Source organism: Oculina patagonica, chromosome 3, assembly GCF_052425735.1.
Source record: "Oculina patagonica isolate OP01 chromosome 3, crgOcupat, whole genome shotgun sequence".
Lineage (NCBI taxonomy): Eukaryota > Metazoa > Cnidaria > Anthozoa > Scleractinia > Oculinidae > Oculina > Oculina patagonica.
Window position 1 is genome coordinate 4644271 of NC_135760.1, and position 27178 is coordinate 4671448.

The 27178-nt window shown below is 39.1% G+C and overlaps 3 protein-coding genes across 4 annotated transcripts; 2 read left to right on the forward strand and 1 right to left on the reverse strand.

The window, feature by feature from the left end:
* The first annotated feature begins 333 nt into the window (after positions 1-333).
* LOC144646275 (uncharacterized) lies at positions 334-6999 on the forward strand. 2 transcript variants are annotated; one of them, XM_078505808.1, is made up of 2 exons: positions 334-463; positions 3286-6999. In XM_078505808.1, the coding sequence occupies exon 2, from the start codon at positions 3310-3312 to the stop codon at positions 5341-5343; it is 2034 nt and encodes a 677-aa protein (XP_078361934.1). In that variant the 5' UTR covers positions 334-463; positions 3286-3309; the 3' UTR covers positions 5344-6999. The 2 variants fall into 2 exon arrangements, with proteins under 2 accessions (XP_078361934.1, XP_078361933.1); XM_078505807.1 differs by lacking the exon at positions 334-463 and adding an exon at positions 562-739.
* Positions 7000-8475: 1476 nt separating this feature from the next.
* LOC144645118 (uncharacterized) lies at positions 8476-12063 on the reverse strand. The gene is made up of 2 exons (XM_078504597.1): positions 11757-12063; positions 8476-11104 (listed from the first exon to the last, which is right to left on the reverse strand). Exon 2 carries the CDS (start codon positions 11063-11065, stop codon positions 8957-8959), a length of 2109 nt encoding a protein of 702 aa, XP_078360723.1. The 5' UTR covers positions 11066-11104; positions 11757-12063; the 3' UTR covers positions 8476-8956.
* Positions 12064-13826: 1763 nt separating this feature from the next.
* Positions 13827-22690, forward strand: LOC144645146 (chymotrypsinogen A-like). The gene is made up of 5 exons (XM_078504626.1): positions 13827-14719; positions 16231-16626; positions 17119-17325; positions 17794-18044; positions 21865-22690. Exons 1-5 carry the CDS (start codon positions 14659-14661, stop codon positions 22165-22167), a joined length of 1218 nt encoding a protein of 405 aa, XP_078360752.1. The 5' UTR covers positions 13827-14658; the 3' UTR covers positions 22168-22690.
* Positions 22691-27178: the final 4488 nt, after the last annotated feature.

Here is a 27178-nt window from a genome sequence, read left to right on the forward strand (position 1 = left end):
CCTCCCCCTTCCAGTACAAACTTGTCACTAAGTACTTGACTTAGAATTGTCAGATTGTTGTTTGTTTCTTTCACATAAAAGCGCGCTTGCTTTTTAGAATTCTACAATGTTTGGTCGGCGATATTGCCAATCTGACCGTGTTTCCCAAGTAAGGCATTATATTTTAGATCATGTTTTGTTCTACTTTAAAATAGATTGAGAACTGGTCACGAAACTGGCCACAAGCCATAAATTCCTGTTTGGCATGTCACAATCTGATCTCATTACATATGCAATGTCAATAACCTCTTTTTCCTAGAAATCTGCTAATGTTTTCTAGGAATCCTGACTGTAACACCGTATTGCAAGAGGCTTTAATCACAATAATCATGGTCACTTTAAAAAGTGACCATGATACTATTCTAACAACAACAACAGCAAGCCTAAAGGGCAGCACAAAACCAGGCTCGTAGCAACGCCAAAGGTATGAAATGAAAAACATGCCAGTTCAAGAAATTTCTAATCTAATCCGGGGATTCCCCTAGTTTTATTTTCAGTTTCTTATTCTGTCTAGACTTTATATATATGCAAATAAATTGACGGAATCTTGGGCGCTGCACGCAAAAGCACCCATCAAGACAAACAGTTTGGTGCTCTGGCGGCCTTCCATAATTTTGTAGCCCAAAGCTTGCTATAACTACGACAATTTGTATTAAGCTGTATGAGAAAAGAAGATATGTAGAAAAGACAACGGTATCAGGTATGTCAACAGTCTTACGATATTACTTCCACTAAATTCAAAAGGAAATAATGCGACGCCATACATGCACATACACAAATACAAACACAAACTTGTCAGTAAGTATTCATGGCGTGAATTTCTGTCGATTGAGCTTTAAATGCAAGCGTTCTTTAGTCGTTCCTAGCTATGAATCTATCCTGTGCGGATAACTACGCAGGCATTTTGCCTGCTTCATTGAAAGTTTCAATAATGTCAGCGTTTAGAAAACAATTTATATACAACTTCGACACTTCATTAATGGGTAATGCAATGGAAAGAATACTTTTCACAAAACGCAAAATTTTTCTTGATTGAGACCTGTTGGCAAAGAGGAACAGATGCACGGCGTTGCATTTGAATTGTTTTAAAACGGTCTCTGCTCACAACGACGATTCGAATTTTAGCTGTTCTTACGACTCAATTGCTTCCGAACCTCATTTTCAGTGATTTATGCTGCAGTGCTAAGTGTTTTGGATTATGCTTTAAAGTTAAAATTCGCTTAAACGCGAAATTATTCTAGACGTTATGTAGAAAGACGTAGGCAGAAAAAAAAAGGGGAGGGAGGGGGGTGACTGAAGAGTTATTTTGATGAAGTGGGGGGTGGGCGGTATTAATGGTCATCTGCGTCATGGCTTATGGCAAATTGTTTTGCAGCGTATCGTAAATGCAACCCCCTCCCCCACCCTGCCTTCTATTCTTCCCTCTATAAGCCCCTCCTTGCACAATTTTTTTTAATTCTCTCCGCTCACCGTTTCGATTTCGTTTGGACGTATATCAGATTTTGAAGTGGTATGTCGGCATATTACAAGCAGATTCTCGGAAGGGAAAAGTTTTTACTTCACAACTGTTTTTTGCCTGCCAAGACGCGTTCGGGTTCCTGACTTCACTGCAATCTTTTCGAAAAAAAAAATGAATAAATGTTTACAGTCAGATAAAGCGCTCTATGACAGCGCTCTTTGTGACGGCGCCCTTTTGCAGACTTGTTTCTTTGTTAAACAGTTTGACATGACAAAGCTTGATGATAAAGTCAGCAATTTGATTGGCTGTTGTAACATTTCCATGCCAACACTAACGTCATTAAAAATATATTTAGCTTGATGTAATGTTCTTGGCTTAGGACCAAAGCAATGAGTTTGACTTCTTGAAAATGAAAGCAAAACACTTCACACAATGGGTGATAACGATCAGTGTACGCAACTGTTACTTAATTTTCGGAGGAAAAGTATTTTACAGATAGTAAAGGGATAAATTTCATGACACATTTGAAAGAAGGAGCTTTGGTTTCGGAATTTTAGCCGAGCTGTATGAAATATCAGCTACCAAGGCAAACTCTAAACGCTTCCTGAATAATATAAAAGCGGTACGTCAATATACTGAATATTCCTGGTGAGCCTCATAAGAAAATGTCTATAAAGAACCTAGGAAACCCGCTAAACTTATAGTACGTCGATATACTGTATACTGGCATTCCTGCTGAAGCTAGGAAACCTGACGACTGATAAACTTTTCAAGTTTATTCAGTCAGTGTTTTAAATTTTATTGCTTAAAAGCAATAAGTCGAGTCAAAGGGGTAAGGTTATTTTGGTGACTCCATAATTGGCTATTTTGTGGAACGTGAATCATGAAAAACGCTTTGTATATCGTAATTGAACTATACGCCGTGAATCGTGCATTGCCGAAATTGTAAAAAACAATTTTTTTTTATTTCGCGATTTGTGAAATGGAAATCCTAGTTTCGTGACAAGACACAATTTCCGCATACCTCTTCCCCCACCCCACTCTGCGAACTAAAATGTCCCCAAGACCTTGCTTGTCTCCAATTTCAGCCGTGAATTCCAAAATACCCGGAAGAAGGTGTTAGGTATCGATAAGGGTATGGAACACAAACTGTCTACCCAGAACATTTTCTATGTTTACTTGTACCTTTCTACGGGCACGACTACGGCTACTGGTGATTCAGTTAAAGTAAACGTAAAATGTTGGTTAGAAAAGAATTTAATTTAAAAGGTTCCTTTCAAAATTTCAGACAAGCGCCCCCTAAAAGGTGAACCATGACATTGTTGATGGGGGGAGGGGGAGGGGTGCATGAATTTTAGCTTTTACTCTTCAAGCCCTGCAGGATTATTTTTAATTTCCTTCTTAATGTTTCCAGCTGTGCCTTTAAAAATTTTCTACTAAACTATTTCGTGACATCTAACTAAACAGAAAATTACAAAAAATCGCAAAACCGTGCCTCTAGAGCCTCTCGGGCCTTTAGGTATACAAAAGCATTGATCATCAAATTTCTTCATACCAATATGAGAACAAAACAAATCTTCAACTATAGGATATTCTCAAATTCTCATAACTACCAACAATAAATTCAATGACAATCAGTAAGACATAGTAAGGAGAATTTATATTTCCAACAACACCGTGATGGCTAAGACATTTTTAAATGAAAGACATGCAATGGTTTTAAAGAAAATCAATTGTGCCACTTGTTGTTCCACTTATCTCTTGTTTATATGTGATGCTTTCATTAGGTCGTACGTGAAAGGTGACCAAAGATGGCCGGAACTTACCTTGTGTCGTGTAACAAGCCACTGAAGTGTCCTTCGGGCAAAAAGTTGTATGTAAAACATGTCATCCTTAGAAAGGATAACGAAGATCAAACGCAACCAAGAGAGGTAAAAAACTCATTGATGATTAATCAGCTGCAATCTGAAGGAGGAAAACAAGGTGTGTGGGACAAACTGTTGACGGTTGAGTTTTCATCCTATTCCCAAGATGAAATAAAAGAAATATTAAATAGAAGTATCGAGTTCGACGGTTCGCAATATTGCTTTCTGGGGTTTTCTGAGTCTCAGCTGAAAAACAAAACTTGCTTTCTAATCAAGGAAACTAAGAAACAAATTGGCGAAAGGCGAGCGAAGTTTGGCAACTTTAACAGCGTTATCCCGTTTGCTGATCGAGCCGCTACAGTTCAACACATGTTTGAACCATTCGAAAGAAGCTTGCAGTTAGCTAAAGACGAGTTCAAATTTGAGCGCCATCGTGATCCTAGCAACACTGTAACGAGTGGGTTTATGTCGCCCGAACTTGCTGAAGAAATCAAGAAAAGATGCAGTCTGGCTAAAAAACCCAGTGTCGTGCAAGTCATCTGTCCAGGATTTTCTGGTAATCTAGTGCTGTCCGATGAGATATGTGCTAGAGCTAGTGAGGATGTTCGTCCCTCGCGTAGAATTAAAGCCCTGATTCAGATGCAGCAAATTCCAGATTCAGCAAATAGCTGTGGTAACCCACTAACAATGGGTATTGTCGACTGTGCCAAACCTTACAAGGTAGGATACTTGGATATTTACTCTGTGATGTTTTTGGAAGAACGAGGTGTAACACGTGAGTATTTATTGGAACTACAGAAACGTTATAACAGAGTGTTGGAAAAGCTCCGAGTTGCAGATTTGACGTTTGCCAAGCACTTTCTTCGACTAAATGGAAGAGAAGAACTTTTACGAACAATAGAACACGAAATAACGAATGAAGCACAGGGAAAGATTTTGGAGATAAAAGACGACGAAATCAAAAGCATGAAAAATGGCACCAAACCCGAGCTCAGGGTGCTTGTTGAAAAGTCGAGGGAAGTTTTTGGAATTGAAGATCCTTACAAAGACCAGGATAAGGCACTCGAGCCAGATGAATGCGTTTTTAATCCTTGCTTGGACTGTTGGAATGATCAAGACAAAGAACTGTTTAGATCAACAAAACAGGTCCTTGTAATTCCACAACCATGCTACACGTGTGCAGATATTCGAGTTCTCAAGCTGGTGCGTGACAAGGGAGAGTACGAAAACCTCGAAGACTGTATCGTTTTACCTTCGAAATCAGAAGACCAAGTCAGTATTGCCAACAAGTATTTTGTTTGCTGGGATAGAAATCTCATGCATCAGAAACCAGATTCGTATCTCGACGTCATTGCCAACAATTTGCCATGGCCTGAGCTCTGCAGTCAGATTTACAAGGTAATATCTGCCCTTCCTTGCTCAAGGGAACCACGTCCGACAAGATACAGCTTCGTAGCAGTTGGAACAAGTCATGAAAGCTTGGAAGCAGAAAGTCGTTCAAAAGAAAGCAATCTTCATGAAGATGGCTCATTTCAGGATGAGCTAAAAACGTATTTCGCCACCTTCAAAAACAACGATGATCTAGTTTCTCGTGCAAAGGCACTCTTCGAAGAGTTTGCTGCTGTCCGTGGTGATCCATCGTGCTCCGAATGTAAGAAACTCGGAGAGTACTTGTCACCGAGTTTTGACTGGAATGCCAAGAGGAAGGAAGTTGAAAACTATCTTGTAAAGCTTGATAAGAAATATCAGAAGCTCAGCTCCGACCCGAAAGGAACCCAGGATTCTGCTACTCATGATCAGTCTTCTCAGTCTGATACGCTCAGCCCCGATCGGGAAGGAACCCAAGGTTCTACTGCTGACTCCTCTCAGGCTTCTACTCAGCCAGTTTGGAAAGAAATGACCGAGAATTTGCGTGAATTTATTACGCGCAACACTCAGTTGAATGCAAGTCCGCTTGCTGCAAAGGGCAAAAAGAAATAATTACGTTTTCTTTAATGTACTTGAAAAGTGATTGCAAACATTAATGTGGAATTCTCTTGGTATTTAGAGAGACTTCCATCTCGTTTTCAAGTCACCTGTATAGACGGGTCGCTAAATGCCCTTTACAACAAAGCTCATTATTACATGAAGTTTTTTTCAGTAATAGACAACGGGTCATATCAATGTCCCTAGACTTACATTAAAAAAAAGAAAAGAAAAAACAAAAACGAAAGCAAAAAAAATAATAAAATAAAGTATAAAGGACAAATAAAAACAAAAACTCCAAAAACTAAAAACAAAATAAACAAAAAACAAAGCTAAACAAACAAAAAAATAGATGTAGTGTTTATTCGGGACAAACGAGAATAGAGGTTTCAAATAGGTATCAAAATAGGCTCGCAATGTGTACATGTGTGAACTGCTTTGGAGATTTTAACTGGTTTTAGTAGTGGATATTGAGGTAAATCTCTTCTTAAGAAACAAGAATTTTGTTGCACGCTGGAGGCAACCGAAAAAATAAAACAACGGCGTTTCTTTTTGTTTTATGTGGCAGACTGGGATAGGTCTCGAGTCTTATATTATCAATGCTTTTATAGAAGTAATCTTAGTTTAAAGAAAAGGTGCATCGCTCTTTTCAATTTTGAATATGTATATTGTAGCAATTTAGCATTACAGATATTCTATCAAAATGTATTCAGTCAAAAAAAATACTGTAAATGGAGGGAGAACGTTTGGGGGCAGTGGATTTTCAGGTCTATGCGCTTTCTTTGTTTCCCAAACGCAATGACATGCAGTTATCTATTTGTTTTGCAAAGGCATGAACGAATGCTTGCATGGCGTCATTAAGCTGTGTTTACACAGGTTTATGCAAATCAGTACACCTGACCATCCAATCAATGTTCTCGTTACATAACCAAACATCTTGCTATCCAACCAGCTGCAGGGTGTGCGTTATGTTACCGTATTTTTTCTAAACTAAGTTGCGTTATGGTCTTGGTTTGAGTCCAGGTGTATCAGAATTTCGCCTAGTTTGATCGTTTGGTTGAAAAAGTCCTTAAAAAAGATTGTAGGTGGTAGCTTTCCACTCTTACCCAGATTAATAGTAGTAATAGTTAATAGTAAGTCAAAGTTTGCTTATTTGCCAAAAATTGTATTTTATAGTTACTTGAAGCAGTTAAAGCGTCTGGTTTTCTTAAATACCATGTGAAGAAGAACAGTTTTGAAGGGGCAATGTCACGGTATTTTAGGTAATTCTCATTAATTTCGTAAATTATGAGCTTCAAATTACAAATTGGCAGAATAACAGTATTTTGTTGACAAAATACAGGCCAAATAACTAACAAGGATGATTCCCGCCCAAGCATTGTTAATGAGATCGGATACAAACTGAGATAACCTTGAACAATGCCGGGCCGACATTTTTTTCAGGTTTAATTTACCCAAAGGCAATCTGTTTTACTCTTCTGCTTTTCTTTAAATCCATGCCCCTTCCTGGCCCTTCAGTGTTTCGTCTGAGCTCGTCTACAGCTTCTGGAGCCGTTATTGTGATATTTCAGTTAATTTAATGAAAAGTTGGTCTCGGGTGTAGCCCCCTTTAAAATTGCTGAACTAAGCTCAGCTGTAGACTGGCGCTTAAAAATGTAGCCTAAAACAGGATGCTATTTTGTACGTTATTTTTGTTCATTGTAAAAGTTTTTATCAAAAAGCATTTTAAAAAACAATAAAAAACGTTCACTGGCTAAGAATATTAAAAACTATGAGCTTTCGGCTGTCGCTCTACAGCCTTCGATGGATAAAAATTGAATAAGAAATGAATAAAATATGAATATATACAAAAAAGGTGAGATAAAAAGAAAATAGTAAAAAACAAAAGCGAAGTAAGAATGTACTAAGTTTTCATCCCATAAAAAGATACACTTGACACATTCTTACTTCACTTTTGTTTTTCTGTTTTTGTTTTTTATCTCACCTTTCTTTTATATATTTTATTCATTTTGTATTCAATTTTTATCCGTCGAAGGCTGCAGAGAGACAGCCGAAAGCGCATATTTTTTAATATTCTTAGCCAGTGAACGTTTTTTATTGTTTTTTTTTTTATTATGTCTCATCCTGGCTGCGCTTCCATCTTTAAAAAGCATTTTATTAAAAGTATGTGATTTATTAGAAAAAGTCTTTAACGTCTTTTTATCGTTTGTGTATTCTTAAACTCTTCTTGTATTGCCATTTTCTAGACAAGATGTAAATATTAAGATCACTGGAGTTCCTTTATTTTCTCTTCTCCCCCCCCCCCCCTTCCCCCTCCATTTGAAGTCCCCACATTAAAGCTGACGGGGATAATCGTCGTATCTTTTTATGGGTTGAAATCTTGGTGTCATTTATAATTTAGGATATTAAACTGTTTAAATGTGACAAGAACTACTTGTCAGAATTATTATTCTTTCTTTCAGAATTCTGCACCCCTTCGAGACACACCAACAAAAGAGATTCTGGTACCGTTTAATGGCATTTTAGCAAGGCAATTTTTCTCGCAACTTGCAACGAAACAAAACATTTTTGCAACCTGCAATGCAACAAATTTTTGCGTTGCAAGTTGCAATGAAAGTTTAACTATCGTCTTCTTTTGACGACGTTGCAAGACAAATCCCTGCTTGTGAGATATCAATCGTAACATGAATCGCAATATTATTAAATTGAGCCAAGCAAAGCGGGTTCTTAGCTCACTGGAGTTCTGACTCAAGATGATGAACATGCGTTGCAAACTACAAACAAAAATGTGAACGTGTGACAGCCACTCTGTAACTTGCAATGCGTCGTCATCGCTGGGTTGCTAGCCTCTCAATCTTTTGGCATCGTTTTAAAAATTCACAAAAAGTAGGCCCGCTCCGACTAAGGTCCAGTCTGTATACCCTTGAATATGCGATTTGTTTAAATAATAATACCCGTCACGACCAACAATCATGATCAAATGGTGTTATTTTGCGAACGCGCCCGCTCCCAAGTTCGAAAAAGGGGCGTTGGGGCGTGGGCAGGTGACGATCCAGACTCTTGAAGCGCCTTCCGAGAAGCGATTGGAATAAATTGAATCGATTGAATATTTGTTTTAATTATTGCTGCTTTTTGGTAGAGTTTCACTTAGTTACATACCCAAATTTGTTTCGTGAAGCTCTAGCACGTGCAATGCGTGGAGCAATCTGTGCACGTGCCTCAGTACGAGAAAAAAATGTATTCACTGTTTCACGAATTAAAATGCAAATATTAATTAAATAACATCAGTGAAACGTTGCCGTTCGTAACTGTTTTGTTAATTATTATTCACAGTAGGTTCCACTTTGAAACTACGACTGCTATCAGCTAAGCTTACAAGGAATTACCCCACGATAATGTTTCACTTATTTGGAAATTCGCCGTAGTGTGTTTTCATTCGTTAAAGTCTTCGAAAGAGCTTCGCAATGTTTTGTGCTGAATGAAGAAAAAACAAATCAGTTCGCATTGAATCCGACAATGAGGTATCGTAAAGAGTTGCCCTTTCTCTGTTCTGAAAGCTTGCAAAGCGCTGATTTATATGTGCTTTGGTGCCGACTGAGTTAAAATTTATCTAGGTTTATATCAACCGTTAATGATTCGACTGAGATTCGACAAACGTGACGCTTCTCGACTTCATCTTGTTCCAGACGTCATCTCCCGGACAAAATGGCGGCTTCTTGTACTGCAGTGAGATTAAAAGGCGATCCCACAAACCGGGACGGCGGGACGACGAATGAAGCTTTGCTGTGTGAGGAAATTTGGTGAGTGTCTTAATTTCTTTATCGTAAGCTTCTTCAAGTTCTCTCAACTTCTTGTCAATTTGATAATATCGCTCACTCCAGTCGAACTCTCTCAAAAACATTTTCTTTAGCTGCTCGCATTCGGTACACGACGAACCAAATAAAGACGCGTAGTTGATGAATATCTCTGTTGTGCGGGAGCGCAGTCCTTCGTAATCTTTAAAATGGCCAAAATGTTCCACTAGCTCTTGGCGTGCTTGTTGCTGTTTTTTTCTCTCTTCCAAATCACTTGCCGGCCTTTTCTCCATGCACTTGAAACTCTTAGTGACTTCTTTCATTTTGTTCGCAATGTTCGAAGAAGAATTTGATATATAACCGATGTACGGACTGCTGATAAAACGTGGCACAAGCCTTTGATCCCAGCACACGAAGAACTTGTCACCACCCACCCGACCCCCGGCACATTCATTAGCATGTGGTCGCGCCCCCCGGGTAGGAAACACGATGCAGTCGTTCAGATCTTTGTAAGCTTCGTTGCCGTGAGTTAGTTTCAAAACACGAACATCTCCAGCGTGGTATGAAGGCCTTCGCATCACCAGTACGAGCTCGGCCAAGGCGAAGGCATTGCGCTCTGCTTCATGAAGCGTCGGCTGGAAGAAGCATTCTCCGTACCTCAGCTGATCGTACGGATCGCTGGCTCCATAGACTACTCGTGCGTCTGGAGTAAGAATTCTGATATCGAAAGCTTGATTTGTGTTTTGATTCAAAGGAACATCGCCAGTAGAAGAACTGGATGCTTCTGCGAACACGTCATTCGTTTTGAGATCGCTTTGAAGTTTCATCTCGACTTCTTTTTTACTGTCTTCTTTAAATTGCAATGGTCCTTCATTGTCAATTTCGTCGTTTTCGTTAACTATTTTCCCCCTTTTCATATGTTCAATTTCCTTAGTCTTCAAAATTTGCAGCTTCTTCACAATGTCGTCGGTAATTCCGTCCCGCTGAAACGCTTGTAGCAAGTCATCATTCCCTGTTGTTCGTAAAAAGTACCCAACATACGTCTTCTCTTCCAATCGGTCTAGCACTTCATAATAGTTGTTCTGAAGTGTCTCCAGATACTCGCGCGAGGCACCGCCTTCGGCCAGTAGCATTACTGTCTGTGTGTCCAAATAGCCCAGCGAGTACGGCCGCGAGAAGCCCACGATACCGAGCGTTTCCATATCATTCATGGCTTTACAAGAAGTTGCAAAGTCTGACATTGAATTCCTAAACAGCGCCTTGACTCGAAGACTTGGCATTTCGTTGAAACGTACCAGAGTACCACTGAAACCTTTGAATCTCACTTCAATGACACTAGGCGGATATGGGAGATTGTACAAACTCTGCACCTCTTTAGCGAGCTCTGGCGACATGAGACCACACCCATCCGTGAACACATACGTTCCCAATGTGCTTGTTACGTCGTCAATGACGTCATATTCACCGGATTTGAGTTCCAAACCTCGCTCGAAGGGCGTAAAAAGCAGAGAAATCTTTCGAGATCGTCTTGCAACTGGAAAAATATTGTCGAAGTTTTCAAACTTGGCCAGCAAACTTTGCATGTCACTCAGAGAAGCGTTCATCATCAAGCACGTCTTGTTTCTTAGCTGGGACGTCGATTGACCCAAGTAGTGATACTGGGAGCCGTTGCACTCGATTCCTTTATTCAGAGTATCCACGATAAAGGTTTTGTCGTTCGAGTGAAACCTGACGACCATCAGTTGCTCGAGAATTTCTGTACCGCGAGTGTTGACTAGGTAACGAAGTAACAAGGAATTTCCGACTTTCTTATACGAAGTATAGCATGGTTTCGTTTCGCGTATTTCCACGTGCTTTATGTACAGCGGTGTTTCCTGCTCAGGGTTTTGAGGTTCTGGGGGTCTGACGTCATCCGGTAAAGAAACAAAGAAAGGGAATCCCATGACTTATCGCTGGCTTTTGATGGTTTCTTTTTACAAGATCTGCAGAATAAAAAAATATGAGCGACGAAATTCACAACACTGCAGTTTGCTAAGTTACTTTGACTAACCCGTTGTTATGGATAAAACTTAACCATAACCTGCCATTTTTTTAACTACAAACAAAATTTAGTCGAAGCAGCATAAAATTATCATTTCTTATCAGCTCTGAAACAGTTCTCAGTTTTTGCCGGTGACATAAGGGGATATGTAACTTTAACTAAAGAGGGCGCCGGGCCCAGGTAGGCTTCTTTAAGCGACTTTGGACGATTTTAAAATTGGCCAAAAAATGTAGTGACATTAAACTACTTTAGGTCTCGAAGTAGGCCTACAGGTGGCAAGAATCGTAATCAGTAACTAATCGCGCCCTTGTATGTGTTGCTGTATCATCGCACAAGTTCTAAGAACTAGCATGAGAAACAGTATCTCAATCGTGAAGCTAAAACAGTCAGCTGCCCTACTTTTTCCATACATAACTCGAACCTCCAAGGGAAATCGAAAAATGTTCGAGATATGGGGCGGGATTCAACTGGTGTTTAAATTTAGACTTCTAAAGGGATGAATAAGTTCAGTTCGTAACGAATATGCGAAAAAGTTTTTGTTGTCATTAGGAAATCTTCAAAAGCAAGGAAGAAAACAATTTTGTCACACTCACCTGTTAATGGAAATCTGCAGTTCTACCCAAAACGTTTTTATTCTAGAAATCCCCAAGTCTGTTGGAATTCTTCTTTAACCATGCACCTGTGACTAAAAATTTCGAGTAAACGTCGGTGATTTCCTAGCAGGACGAAGCAAACTAGTCAGATGAAATTTTTTGACTGCCACCCAAGCGGGCAACAAATGTCAACAGCTATTCATACGAATATTTCTAAAAACTTAGAAACATCTTTGGATTCCTGATACAATATATAACTCTAAGAATTAGGAATTCCGCTTATTTTAGTTGAGGTACACTTTTCAGCGGCGTAATGGAAATAATAGTTTTATAAAGTACATAACCTGTTTACAACAGGGCTATAACATAAATACGCGTATACGACTCTTGTGTAGCAGGTGTTGGAATATAAATTAATCCGTTTGTTTTGATTCATGTCACGTTTGTTTTCAAGCCTAAACTCAAAGTTCAAGTCTCAATGTTAACACAATTGCTTTGTATCAAATGGTTTTTGACAATAATTGTATAAATATCCTCCCAAATGATTACCTATATTTTGATATTTTTGTAAAATTTTCTTCAATTAAGGATTCCAAGATAAAAATGAGAATTAAATATTCAATCAGTGTTAATTTCTAAACTGAATAACAAATGCGAGGGTTTAGAGCAGTTTTCAATTGAGTGTCGTAAAACCAAAACCAAAGTAATCAATCTTGACAATTACAAAGAACACAGATAGTCCGGTCAGTAAAACCAACCAAATCTCGAGGCAAATACTTCGGCACAAAACGCGGGAAAACGTGCACGAGCGAGTCATGGTTTTGGTTTTGGTTTAACTGATTGGCTGAGAAAGGGGCGTGATACTTTGTTTTAAACTAATCACTAAGCGAAGTAATGCAAAACCAAAGCAAACGAGAATTACTTTGGACACTCAAGGAAAACTTCTCTATTCCTGCTATTATTGAACTCCGCTAAGTGGAGTGCAAATGATGCGCGAAACGAGTACAAACATCTCACGATCGATATTTGTACTCCACAAGACCGGTTTAACAGGTTCTGTGTAGTCCTCTTATTCCTTCTAGAAAGTCAGGATTTCGGACAAAGAAAACGTTGGAAAAATAAATCTCTTATTCGACTTTTTTTTCATTTTTCATTTCATTTCTTCTCGTAATTTGTATTTAGACTCGTCCTACGGGCTCGGCAAACCGCTCACGAATGAATTTTAGCGGACCACACACTAGATCGCATATCAATAAATCCTGATCATGACAGAGCCACGATGACACTCCCGTAGTTTCTCTTGAACGTTACTCTCCACGCAACGTTAGGATGTTTGGGTCGGTCACATCAAGAAAGGAATGCTCAGCAAAAGAATTCAAGTTAAGACTGTTTGGTTATTTCCACTGATAACATTTTTGTACTATGTATTTCTCTGTTTCCTATTTGGGTTACCCACCTGGTATGCAGAGTTCGCTTGACTCGTGGTGGGCAATCCGGAAAACGCTAACAGTAGTGGGTTTCATACCCTAAACGGAGTCGGAAATGCACGCCGCATGCAGGATCAGTAGGAAAACATTTTTCGTGCGTCTTAAATTTTGTCACCTGGGTACCAGTTCATTTCTTTACTTGATAATAAATTTATAAGTGCGAGTGAGAGTGTGCCAAACGAGAAAAAATTCTCGACGACTCTTAAAACTGAGATATCAAGAGCGCATTATGAGTCGCCGGTCACCGGCAAAGTGAGGGCTGATGAACTCTTGCCAAAAAAGGAAACCAAATCGTTTTTGAGCATGAAAAGTTATTTTAGCTTAAATCTGAATTTTTTTTCGATGGAAATGAATCGAGTTTGTAATAGTTCCTTATCGATCTTCTGCAATATTTATTCTGGGCGAAGGGGGTGGAGTGGATGGGGGAGGGATTGAATATTGAGGGTTTTTTGAATAGTAACGAAAGTGATCGTCGTTGTACCTCAAAAAATAAAATTTGTCGCTTGGTCGTTTAGTGCGTTTAAAATGTAATTATAATGTGACCACCTTTAGAGGTTTCCCGGTTCTAGAAGCGGGTTAAAAAAAATGATACTAACTGCTTCTCGTTTTAGAATTGATACCTCTACAAAAAATTTTCCTCTGCAAATTTTTTTATTAGTTTATTCACCTCTACAAACATTTTCTCGTAATGCCAACTATTTTTTTGTCACACATATCGTGTTTGCAAACAATTTATTTTGCCTTTCTAGACCAGGCAAACAATTTTTTCAATATTTTTCATACCTTCCTCCAAAAAAATAATGATCCGCCCTAAGACCAGGGTAAAATGAAGTCCAGCCTCGCCCACAAACGAAACCGCGGCTTTCTTTTAAAAATTCCCTCAATTCCCTGCGTCAGTTTTCTTCGGAAGACTCTCCCAGGGTCCTTGCCATCGGTGAGGTTTTGTGAGTACTTGGCGTAAATTGATACTTCCCTTTAGTTGCATGTTTTTAGCTCACTTGCTGTAATATTTACTTTCAAAATGACATGCACATTATTATTATGGTACTTTTAACCAATTGAACGATTGTTGTCTTAACCTGAATTCATGGCGTTAAAATGCAATGTTTCTATTCTAGATCTCTCCCTAAAGGACTTCGGGTCAAGCGGGTCAAGTGGTACATTGGAAACTGAAAGCCCGAGCTTTCGACGAAACTGAAACTTCATGTTACAAACACATCATCAGGTCACAAGACGGTAGCTCCGTAAATCATTTGTTTGCAAAGTTCTCGACGGAAATCATTTGTTTGGCAAGCTCAGGACGTATATTTCAGTACCAGCTCTTTTTGTCGTTAAATCTCTTATAAAAAACCACCTGAAAAAGTCGAGTGTGGTGTACACTATACAGAAAGCATCTCGCGTGATTGAAGCACATCATGACGAAGTTTCAAGCTCTCTTCCGGGCATTGTTGTTGCTTGCAATGAGTTTGGTTGTTGGTAAGTAGATTAAGGTCTACAAATTTGTCCAAAATCCTTATTGCGTTTAATTTTGAAAATGACTTGCATGCGGCTTTAAAGCCTATATACTTAAAGATTGGCCCATTCCAAACTTGGACGGTGGATATAAAAGATGATGTAATTAACTGCGATATCGCGGATCAGCCCTTTACACTGATTCATGTTGTTTGGTGGTCGTGTTAAGTTTCAGTTGAGCACTTTGATTCTCATTGCTGAAATTTCATCTTACATTTGGGGGTATTCCAACGAAAATAAGAGGTACGATTTTGACCCTGGGGTCGGCTAAAATTAACTTCATTGTTGGTTTATTTGTTCATTGAAATCGACATTCCAAGACTTGTCATTGCTAATCTTTTTCATAGCAGTTTCTTCTCAGTTCATGGCGAGGTTGTATTACCTATTAATCTCTTAAGATCTCTTAAGTCCATAGCCGGGGGTTTGACCGTAATGCAAAAGTAAATAATTTTCTAATCTTGGATCCTACCCAGTCCTCGCGCGCGCTCTCATTGGCAAGCGCAAAGCACGGGAAAGAGCCTGGGAGGGAGTGAATCTCCCGCCTCAGTTCACAAAATCATGACGTCACGGGCTACACGAAAATGACGCCCGATTACTAGGCCGGAATCTTGACGAAGAAGCAATTTTATTTAAAATATTTTTTGCACATACTGGGCACACCAAATCCCTACGCATGTATAAATAAGGTTGCTTTACATGTTACCTTTTGTAGCGTTGTGTTGTACACACAAAAAGTAATAAAATAAATTATAATTCACCATTATTTTTCGCTGCATGTAATTGATTCCAAATTGTACTGCAATCTTATATTATTTTTATAACATTTCGATCATGTGACAAACGCTCTTACCTGTTGTTTTATCGTTTTCCACGAGACTATGAAAACAGTTATTTATGGTTATCATGCATGTTGTTGGCTTAATTTTGTTCTTTAAAAGAAATGAAAACAACCGCCCTTGTTTACATACTGTTGTAAACACTTGAAATAGTTTGGGAGAATTCGAAAGTGTTTATGTAAATGTTGCGTTTCAATTTTTACCCTTCGTACAATCTGGTATTTCCCTTTGTTTTTTTTTTTACCATTAACCAGAACAAAGGAAAACACAAAATTATACCCTGAAAAGTAAAATTGAACCATAACATTAAACCTCACCTGCGACTTGGGTTTAAATAAACTTTCAAGTTGAAATCAGAACCGTGGTTTGGCTATGTGATTCTAATTGGCAAAGGTTTTATTTCTCTTTTTTCCCGTAGGTTTAGTTTCGATTGAGAAGTACCATTTGACTGAAAAAAGAGGGCGAGTGTTTCATCGTCAAAAATACTCCGCTGCGCGTCGTATTTTCAACTCTCTTCTCGATGTTCTGAAATGCGATGAAAAAGCTTTTTCTCGTGTTTGATATATTACTTTCCATCTCATACTTCCATCAGGTTATGTAAAAACGCCCGTCATTTTTATATGTTATTTTCACACTTAGGCAGTTCACAAGGGCCAAATAAGTGTGACACTGCAGTCCAATCACACAAGGACAAAGTCACTGTGAGCTGGTTAATCAACGTCGGATTGATGACATCTGATACCTACAAGGAGATATGCTTTGGAAAAGTCTTCAAGGGAATACCATTCACAATCCTGTGCTGGAACAAAGTAACAAACGCCTTTGCCTTTTCAAAATGCGATGGATCATTGTCCACGTGGTGTAAGACCAATGTCAAGAATCCCAGAGCAAGGAAACACCGCGATGGTTCTGTGACTGTGTCAGTGGAGATGAGCATGAAAGGCAATTTTGGCCAGTTGGTATACTGGGAGATACTCTGGGCTGGCATACACAACAGGGTTATCGATGAGATGCTCTACTGCACCTATAGAGTTGGTATGTAATAATGTTATGCCAACGCATAGCAGTGTTCTCGAGACTGAAATTATCAAAAAAATTACAAAATACGAAATTATTGTTTTTAAAAACTTTTTTCTCCAGTTTTAATACCGAGGGCTCCTGTTCAACAAACAGTCTATGAGCCTGAGTTTTCTATGAGTCAATAGGCGCAGCCGAGTTGATCTTATTATAGGAATACAGTATAACGAAGAATTTTAACAACGCGAACAAAATCTACGCGTTATAAAATGTACGCCAATATAATTTTCGAAAAGTTATGTTAACTTGCATAAAATTAACACAAACGGAACCGGCGCGTGTCTCCTGATGCTTGCAAAGATTACTGATGTTTTACGAATCCCATAGAATTTCTTACAGCAAAAAGATACAAAACATACGAAGCAGTTTTGTACGTACCAAAGAGAAACTATCAAAAGTGCTATTTGACTCATTTTAAAATTTGTTATTTGATTTTCTTCTCTTCCATAGAAAGTTTTGATTGTGGTAAAAAGCCACCCCGTTCTAGGATATATGGGGGCACCAACACACGTCCAGGGGCGTGGCCCTGGCAAGTGTCATTAAAACATCGATACAAGGCACATCTGTGTGGAGGATCAGTGATTGGTCCGCAGTGGATCTTAACAGCGGCTCACTGCTTTGATGGCTTTAATCCAAAAGATTTCACCATTATTGCAGGTAATCCTAATTAACTTTTCACTAAAAAAGGGTCACTACAAAGAAACTGGTAGCACTGTTATCAAGGGTTACAGCTTTGTTATTTAAACAATTCATAAGTCCCGGCTAAACGATTAAATATTTTCATTTTACTTCGTGCTGCAACGACATCGTTTAACTTTCACTGGGCTGGCTTACTTCCAATCAAATAATGGTCAAATTCGTTCGAAAAGCGAAAAGCTAGTCTATAAGTTTATAAAAGAGCAAGTTATTAAAGAGCAAACACTTTTCACCCAGAATGTAATTGTTTAGTTTTGGCTTCATTGGTCACTAGGAAACTCATTCGAAATCAAAGCGAAAGTTTTTCAAGTTAGCTGGACAATTTTTCCAAGCTGTTTAAAACAGACACAGGCCCATTTCTTAAGCAATAAATACAAGTTTGATTGTATTTTAATTTCATTTTTTAATTGCTTTATTTATTCAAACCAGGGGATCACCATCTCTTGAGAGTAGATGGCTTCGAGCAAGAAGTTGCCATCGAAAAGCTCTTCATACATCCTCGATACAACATGACCTGTAGGTACAACAACGATGTGGCATTGTTGAAGCTGAACAGGACCCTGAAATTCAACAACAGAGTGGGACCAGTCTGTCTTCCAGACTCGGAGTTTGCATCTGGTTCCATCTGTCACATCACTGGGTGGGGAACAAATGGCAACAGCGGTAAAAGGCGTCCAAAGGTACATAAGATTAATAATTGGGCCAACTAAGGTATGCCGAATAGCGCTAAAACGGGCCTGGTAGAGAAAGTTTTAGCAAACAAATGAATTGTCGACTTTCCGATTTTACTTATAACGAAGGGAATTTCCTAGCAGTCCTTCGTCTAAAACACAACTTTTACTACTCTTTTGGAGACTACATGCAAACCTTCGCTACTCTATTAACTCATTGCTGTAGGGTCAAATTACTGTCAAAATTGACCTTTGTCCTTCTTAATTTTATTTCTCAGCTGGGATTTAGAATTGAGATAAGAGCCATACCTCATTTGAAAGCATATGAAATAGGCTTCCAGAAAAAAATTTTTTTTGTCCGAAACAACCCATAATACTTTTGAATACATTAATTTAATTCACATAAATTAGCATAAATTTGCAAAAGATAATGGACAAAAATAAACAAACCTAAAAATGGTAAAAGTTTCCAAGAAAAGCTTAAAAACAAAAGTGTTTCATATTATATTACCAAAGTATGCAGCAATTTTTGTTAAAAAAGATTAATTCTGAAATTTTTGGCAATTTTTTGAATTGACGCAGATGAAACGTGATAGGTGAAATTCGAGCTTCTTGTTGACACGAAGCTTCAACTCAAATTATCTTTTGATCTGTTGTCCTAAAACCCTTTTCCTCCTAAAATATCGATCTTACAAAGCTCAAATATAACCAAGACATTCATTTTAAAGTATCAGCAAGGTTTTGAACGTAAAAAGTGAACTATATAAAGCATATCATTGCATTTCCGATTGTGCAATTCGAGTTAAATTTATTTGCAGACGCCCTGCATAAATTACACTAAATTATCTTCACATCTGTTGTCTCAAAACCCCTTTTCCTCCAAAAATATGGATCTCACAAAGCTCAAATAAAACCAAGACATTTATTTCAAAGTATCAGCAAGGTTTTGAACGTAAGAAGTCGACTAAATACAGCGTTTTGTCGCGTTTCAGACCACGCGTGTGGTTCGACACGTGCGACTCAGTTTTCACTCGCGTAATGTTTACTCAATTCTTACCCCGATTCGTCGCTTAAATTTGAAGCTGTCGATCCAAATCACTTTCTTCATCGCTTGAAATGCCATCTTTGGTGTAATCTTTTTGTTCCAGGAGCTAGAGAACTCTCTCTGGGCTAGTAGCGATCGACCGCGATCGATAACTTCCACCGCGTGTGATTTCGAACTTTTGACTGAACGGGCTTATTCGTCGTGTATGCCACATTGAAGTGTTTCAGCTGAAATTTGCGGAGGGACTGGGTAATTATCTAGTCACGCTTTTTGTAAAGTTTGGCGGCGAATGGATGTAACGCTAATAAATGCGAATTTTTTTTGTCATCAGTCTTCAGCGACTGATATTTTAAAGGGCGGTCCTGAATGAGTTAAAGACCACAATATCTTTTACTATCCTTGGACCATCCTCCCTTTCCTTCATAAAAATGACAACGGTCATCCTTTTCTTTACCCCGATGATTTAAGACAACAATTCACACTTAGGGCCTGATTACATGAGCCGGGCTAGCCCGGTTTGCCGAGATGACTTTCAGCCCGGTTTCAGCACGAATGATCAGAGCACGAATGATCTTGATCACCTTTTTCCGGCAATTTGGTGGTTAAATATTTTGCACTTATGCAGCTGGATAGGTTACTTTACCTCTACATCCTATTAAGAAGGAGTAGCATTGATTTTTTTGTCGGATATTGTGCTCGGAAGAGAAATTTAATGCTGGCCCGCTTAGCCGGGCTGGCCCGGTGAACGCGATTACATGGCAAATTTTCAGCCCGGCTAGCCGAGATCCCGGCATCGCGATGCCAGGATCTCGGCTAGCCGGGCTGGCGCGGTTGTCATGTAATCGCGAAGTTGATTTTTGTTGAGTTTAATGAGACGTGCCGAGATCTCGGCAAACCGAGCCAGCCCGGCTAACCGGGCCAGCCCGGCTCAGGTAATCAGGCCCTTACTCCTGCAAACCTACACTATAAAAACAACTCACCATGCGTGTAAGTTTTGTTACAATTGTGGATGCTTGTCTAAATATATATATTTTAATTGAAAATAAGGATATCGCAATATAATACATCTTAGAATTGAGAAAATCATGAAATAATGCTGCAATTCATTTTTGACAGTTACTAGTCAGGGGCGGCGAAGCGTTTTGGAACGTGGGGGGGGGGGGGGGGAGGGGAGGGGGGGCGCTAAGACTGTCTCAAAAATAGTCGACATTTTTCGATGTTTTAATATTTGGAGCAACTTTTTCCGTTATATCAACCTTTTATTTTAGAGCATTTTCTAGACCGAAAATTTCCGAAGATTCTCCGATTGTCGTTTGAAGGCCATATGAACGTTTCCGATCATTTTCGAACTTTTCCGAATATAAACGAGGTTTTCCGAAGACTTCCAAGACGGAATATCTTGACAAACCAATTTTATGCTGCGCTCGCGATATTTTCGGCACCAAAACGTGGGGGCGCAGCCCCCGACATTTTCGTTTGGGGGGGGGGGGGGACAACAGCCCCCTTGCCTCCCCCCCCCCCCTGCTCCGCCGCCTATGCTAGTCTGGAAGAGAATTTAGGGGCATCTTGTTTCGGTTCATCCTCTTCCCCAGGGCCACGCGTATTTTTTAAATGACATGACGTAGTGGCCCTGGTAACGGTAAAAATATGATTTTTTTGATTGGCTGATAAAAACTGCAAGCGTAATTTGGTAAAAAACGAAACGCTTCTACGCAATTTTGGTTATACTTCCGGTCATCGAAACAATTGAAGATGTAGCGGGCAAGTTTGAAAATTTACCGGAAAAAGACCGAATAACACTGGGAGTTTGTTAGAATAACGTATTCACGAAGCATACCTTTGTTTATGAACGAATGACAAGTACATCTCTTGTAAGGTGTAACTCGGTTGTACTTTTTATTGCATTAAAAATATTGCAAACATTTGCACTATCAACTTAGCTTATACAAGATATACACACTAAATGGAGTTCTTGAATACATGAAGACTTTGAAATTCAATGTGATATTTCTTACCGCTGCTCAATAGAATGCTGGATACTTCGTCGATCAGCGGCTTTTTTAGTTCTGAATTTTCTACAATACCTCCGCATGGCCATAATAAATTTCACAGTATCATCAACCGTCGAAATGTTATCAGCTGATGATATCTTCGACTCCATGTTTAAACACTATAACTCCAATTCCTCTGGATTCTAACTTTTCTATCTGCCGTCAGATAATATTGCGTGTAGAGACGACATAACAAGAACACATCTATCAGCCATGCAATTCAATAAGTTCCAAACGAATCGAATTGTGTATAAAGTTAAAATATCAACGACTTGAATTGCCAAAACCAGCGGGCAAAACACAAAGACAGTCGTTCTACTTAACGACCACAGCAGGCAGGGCGGCCTCCTGTTCCATTCCTTGTTTCTTGATGTCCTCCGACAATTGTAGCCAGGATTGCTGTACAGCTCTTTCGAACGCCAAACTCATCTCCTATCTTCTTTCAAAATTCGCTTTCTTCTCGTCTCAGTCAGCCCCAGCCTTCCCTTTTCTTTTACTGAGCAGGCGCAGACGAACATTTATGCAGTGGGCATGCGCTACCGGATGTCGTGGATTTTTCGACATCCGGTAGTCAGTGTTACCAGAGCCCTCCGTTTCGCCGACCACGTGACCAAACGAAACGGAGGCTCTGGGAACGAGAAATGGTTTCGGTTGCGAAAAAATACAGGGAATCGCATTCACTAAAAAGTTGCGAAAACTAATCTTCATGAAACTATTTCGTCTTACTTATCAGACCTTGAAGCAAGCTAAACTTCCTCTTGTGTCACGTGACACTTGCAAGAGAAGCTACAAGGACTTCCGGTCTTCTGGCTACTGCGTCACAAAACGCATGCGCTGTGCAGGGTACGCTAGAGGAGGTGTTGACGCCTGTAGAGGTGATAGCGGAGGACCGCTGGTCTGTCAGCGGAACAGGAAGTGGCATGTCATGGGCGTGGTTAGCTGGGGTGCAGGGTGCGGACAAAGGGGACGATATGGAGTGTACGCTGATGTGTTGAAGCTCAAGCAATGGATTCAAGAAACGATACAAGATTCATAATAAAAAAACGTTGAAGTACTTTAAATAATATTAACTATATGATTTATTCGTTTTATGTTAGATTTTTATTACCGTTAGACTCACTTAATGTGTTGTTGATATTGAAGTGCAAAAGTCGCAATACTTAAGTATTGCGACTTTTGAGCACTCAGTTTTGGTTGTTATTAGCTTGTAGCTTGCATTGTAGATCCACACTTCCTTGGCTCGTGATCTAATATTGATATTCCACCAACTTTGTGAAAAACTCAATCGCTTACAGGGGATCCGTTATTTGGAACGCCCTGTCACAACGACTACACGGTAAAACTAGTAATTTTAAGTCGTTTTTTAACACAGTAAAAGGCAAGAACATTCTTAAAAATATTAGCTTCGAGGCGTTATCCACGCAGACTGTCAGACTGAACGATGATGTTTTTAAATTTTATTGAATTTTTAAATTGTTATTATAATAGTGATTTTTTTCTATCTTCTCAATATTAGGATGTCTTTTTATATGTCTTTTTAAAATTTTTAATTTGTACACGGCCCCACAAGCTTTTAGCTTTAAACTTTTTTACCGTGTTTAAATAAAGTTGTTGTATTTGTATTTGTACATTTATTCCCTTAACTTCTTCGCCGCGTACTTGTTCCCTCACCCCATCTTCCTTGGTGCATTTTTCTAGCCCACCCCTCATGACGTACATTTTGTCTCTCCCCACCTCCATTGGGGTAGTTTTTGACTGGACCCTACTCTCTTAGCCAATGCGACTGTTCTAAACTCACGACTGCGCATTCTTTAAAGATCGCTTACCAAGAACACCTATTGAGTAAACATGGCAGTAAAGATATGTACAGAGGTAAACCACAATCACCACAATATATTAATAGAAATGTTTCGTGTAATAAACAGGAAGCTGTGGTTTCATACCACATGACTTCAACTTAGCTTTAAGGTTCCGTGTGGAACAAAGGGCGGTGTTAACACGACGCCAGCCTTCCCTGTTTTGTTTATGTTTTCTTTGCTTGTTCATAAGTGATGTCGGCTTCATTTAGCTCTTCCTCCACCGACATCCTCCAGGGTTCACTAGCCTTCCCACCTCCCTTCCTTTTTGTCCTGAGGGTCCCACTCCAGGGCTTAATGCCTTGTCGTGTGATTCATTAGATGTCGGCTTTCTCAAAGTGTGATCCTATTCTCAGTAGAGAAAACACACACAAAAGCCAAAATTTACCACAATGCGCTACCTAAAATTCCCAGCGTGACCCAGGGGAGTACACGGCAATTCCCACAGACCTCACCCTTCTATTTAAGGTCGCGCAGGACCCTTGCTCATTAATAAATTCATTAGCCAAATTTCTTAACGAGGTGCTATCTTGTAAAGCTTTAATTCGCTACATTTTGAACATCGATTCCTCTAAAATTTATCAAGGATATTAAGGGATGATGGAATTAAAACATGATTGTCCTTTTACTGAGAGCTGACCGTTTACTGTAATGTTACAGGCTCTTAAAAGTTTAACTGCAGATAATGCGATTTTGTGTCCAAGTTTTCGGCTACAACAGCGCACCGAATTAAATGATTATATAACCTAGTGATGAATCATAACCTCTTTTATGTTATGACAAGAACGAAATTTTCGATTTCAAAAACTGCTAGAAGTTATCTGCTTCTAAGAGAGTAAAAATGTAAAATCTAAACTTTGAAACGTGCTATCTTCATTTTGAGAACGAAATTTCAAAATTCGCTCTTGTCATAACACAATAGAGTGCACCAAGTTCATGTTCCTCGCGAATCAACTCCTGAAATTCTATATCGGCGAAGAAAACTTGGACACAAAATTGCAGGATTTTCCGCTTCCGAAGACCTTCCGAGTCAATGTTTACCACCGATGTGCGCTATGTTCGCAGCTGTGAATCTAATTATGATAATTCGCTTTGTTTCAGCGCACGGTACGCAAAGCTGAGAACAATACCATGTAATTACTTGTACAAAGAACTTTAAGAAAAACATTGTCATGAATATTTCGTTTGTTGTCGGCTTCAGTCGTCGCAGTTCGTGCATACTCTTTAAATAAATTCCTACATAATGATCTCAAGGGTCCTGCGCGACCTTAAGAGCAGCCTTCTTGATAATTCAGTCATTTCCAGTAAAGTTTAGGTCTCGGTACCCTTGCCAAGAGATTTCGTTTCTTTTTTTGTCCTTCCATCGCTGCGCCCATCACGGCGCAAGTTCCTGTAGCTCTCTATTCAATTGGAAGCCGTTGTTCACGCGGTTTTAAAACCTTCGATACAGCCAGAATATAAAAAATTAATCACAACAAGCCATACAGCCAGATGAACAACCGGCCGCTTATTATAACCCGCCGTTCAACCAGCCGCTCTACACGCCGTTCAGCTTGCCAATTAAACCGCTGTTCTCACAGCCGGGTGAACAGTTAGTAGGTTATCTCTACGTTTTGTTCAGTTCTGTTGTTTTTACGCGCAGGGTCGTCTTATTTAGCGACAGGTTGCGGGGTTTGCCTTACAAAATTTGTTCAGACTGTCCTCCCTGACACGTGTTCTTCCCTTTAGTTACTGGTGTCCTCGCAAAAATTTGTTTTTAGGAAAGTAGGAAGCCGCTGCGGTGTCTTGGCTTAAATTTGTTTCGTTCTACCGTTGTTCACAATGCCTTGTCATTTTTACTTTATTTATTCGCGTATTTTTATATTATGCTAATTTTTTTCCCAAGTTCGTCGTATCACTTTCTGCACGTGGCAAGGGTTTTTTCTAGGATGTTCAGATTTAGGGACATTTATTACAATTGCGCTTGTACCTTTTATATATTTTTGGGTTCTCCGCATTGTATATCTTATAGTCTCGTTTTTAATTTGTATTCAGCAGTTGTGTACCTCGCATCAGTGTAGTTGTTGTTGTGTATTTTAGCTACTCGGGTGTCCTCGCTAGCATTTTGTTTGCAGTTTGTGTGGAGCTACTAGGGTGACCTCGCTTGAATTTTGTTTGTAGTTTTAATGAAGCGACTGGCAGTTTTTACATGCAGTCACCATTATTTTTTTAAAACGCACAAATAGGACACTTATAACGTAAAAACGATGTTTCGCCACCTATAGTAAAATATTCTCGTCGGGATATGTTGCCACTGAGAGCTTCTTATGCGGAATTCTGCTGCTAGTTGTGAATTTTACTTTTTGAAGAGATGCTTTGGCAGTTTTGTTGACAGTTTAGGGCAATTTATTCAAAGGCTCCATTTATTAAATGCTTGTTTGCCCCACGGACTGTAAAGTAACAGTTCTCGTCATACGAATTCTACGATACTGAGCAACAAGAGGCAGAACGCAAGAGGCAGAGCACTAAATCAGTCAAATCAAATTGATTCAAGAAACAATAACATAACATCGCTTAATTACTCTCCGAAACGCTTGCTATAGATTAGACAAGAAAGTCTGCCATATGATAATTATTTCCAATTTGCGAGCGACAATGTTGCAACTGCGGCAAAACTGAATCGCAAACCAGCTTGTTTCCAGGATGGCCGCTAAACTTCAGGGTTTACCTCGGTGTAAGAACCTGTGATATTTTTCTTTGTTTTGGAGCTTTTTTTTTCCTGCTCTGTATTGTTTTTGACGCTCTTTGCTGCTTTTTTCGTTCTTTGTTTTACGTCACCGGTGAGTGTCACAGGTTCTTACACCGAGGATGAGCCAAACTTCATCTGCCGTAGAAAATGAACTCTTCAATTTAGTCGATCACTGCACTCTTCAATTTAGTCGATCAAATATAAGCATCCCTTTACTAGTCTTGGTGTATTTCAGTCACACTGTACAAGATGGAAAGAAAATGCACAATAACCAAACACATCGGGCTTGATTCTACGATGATTTACGTCTTACCGACGCACGTCTTATTCTTTTTTGTTATCTCATTTACACATTGTATTTACTATGCACAGAAATAAACTCCCTCATTTGTTATTCAAATGAATTTCAACACAGAGTAAATATTTTATTCTCATTTCCATCTTGCTGATCTTGGAACACTTAGTTCAGAAGAAGGCATATATAAATCGTCGAAATTGTGATATTGTATTAAGCGATGACGTTCGACAACCATCTAATGCCGAAAAAATGGTTACCAATTGCGTTATCAATACTAGTAGACTTGACACGAGCAAGGCTTGAAAATAAACATGACGTAAATGAAAACAAACGGATTAATTTACAATTTTATACCTGCTACGCAGGTTATCCCTGTTGCAAACAGGTTAATGACAAACTCGTTCCTTAAAACTCCTGATATTTGTCTAGGACAAAAATGCCATTGACGCCACTAAAAGGAGTACCTTACAAACAGGTTAATATCAAGGTCGTCAAACTTGTTTTGGTAACATTTTTATATTACCTTTAGTCAGTACATGTAGCTAAGTTTTCGCAGACGTTTGCATACATAGTCAGAAAATTGCTTCTGAGCAGTTTGTTACAGTCTACTAGCACGACTACAAGAAATCACCGACGTTAACTTGAAATTTTCGTCAGTCACTGGTTGAAGAAGAAAGCAGATTTGAGAATCTCTGGATTAAAAAGGCTTTGGGCATAACTGCGGATTTCGTTTTGAAGGCAAGTTTATCAAAATTATCTTTCTGTTTGCTTTTGGAGATTTTCTATCGACAACGAAAACTATTCATTATGCTCCTTACGAACTGAACTTATTAGTCCGTCAAGGTAGCGAAATTTAAATATGAAAATAATACCTCAACTGAAATAATGGTTCTTATACATTTCTTTTACTGTTTTACTGTTTTTTTTTTACCGTTTTTTTATGAGAATTTGTGTGGTGATACAGAGATAGAACTGCCACCGTTAGTTAATTGTGATTAATATACAATCTTCGTTCACTGTCCAAAATCCACGCGCGCAATTGGTTAAAATAGATCACGTGATTTTGCTTTACCTGTCGTCAGCAAACTCAGACAGTGCAGTATTGACAATAATGCACGAAAATCGTGCATTATTGAAGGTGTCTTCAGCTTCAAAGCTTGTAGAA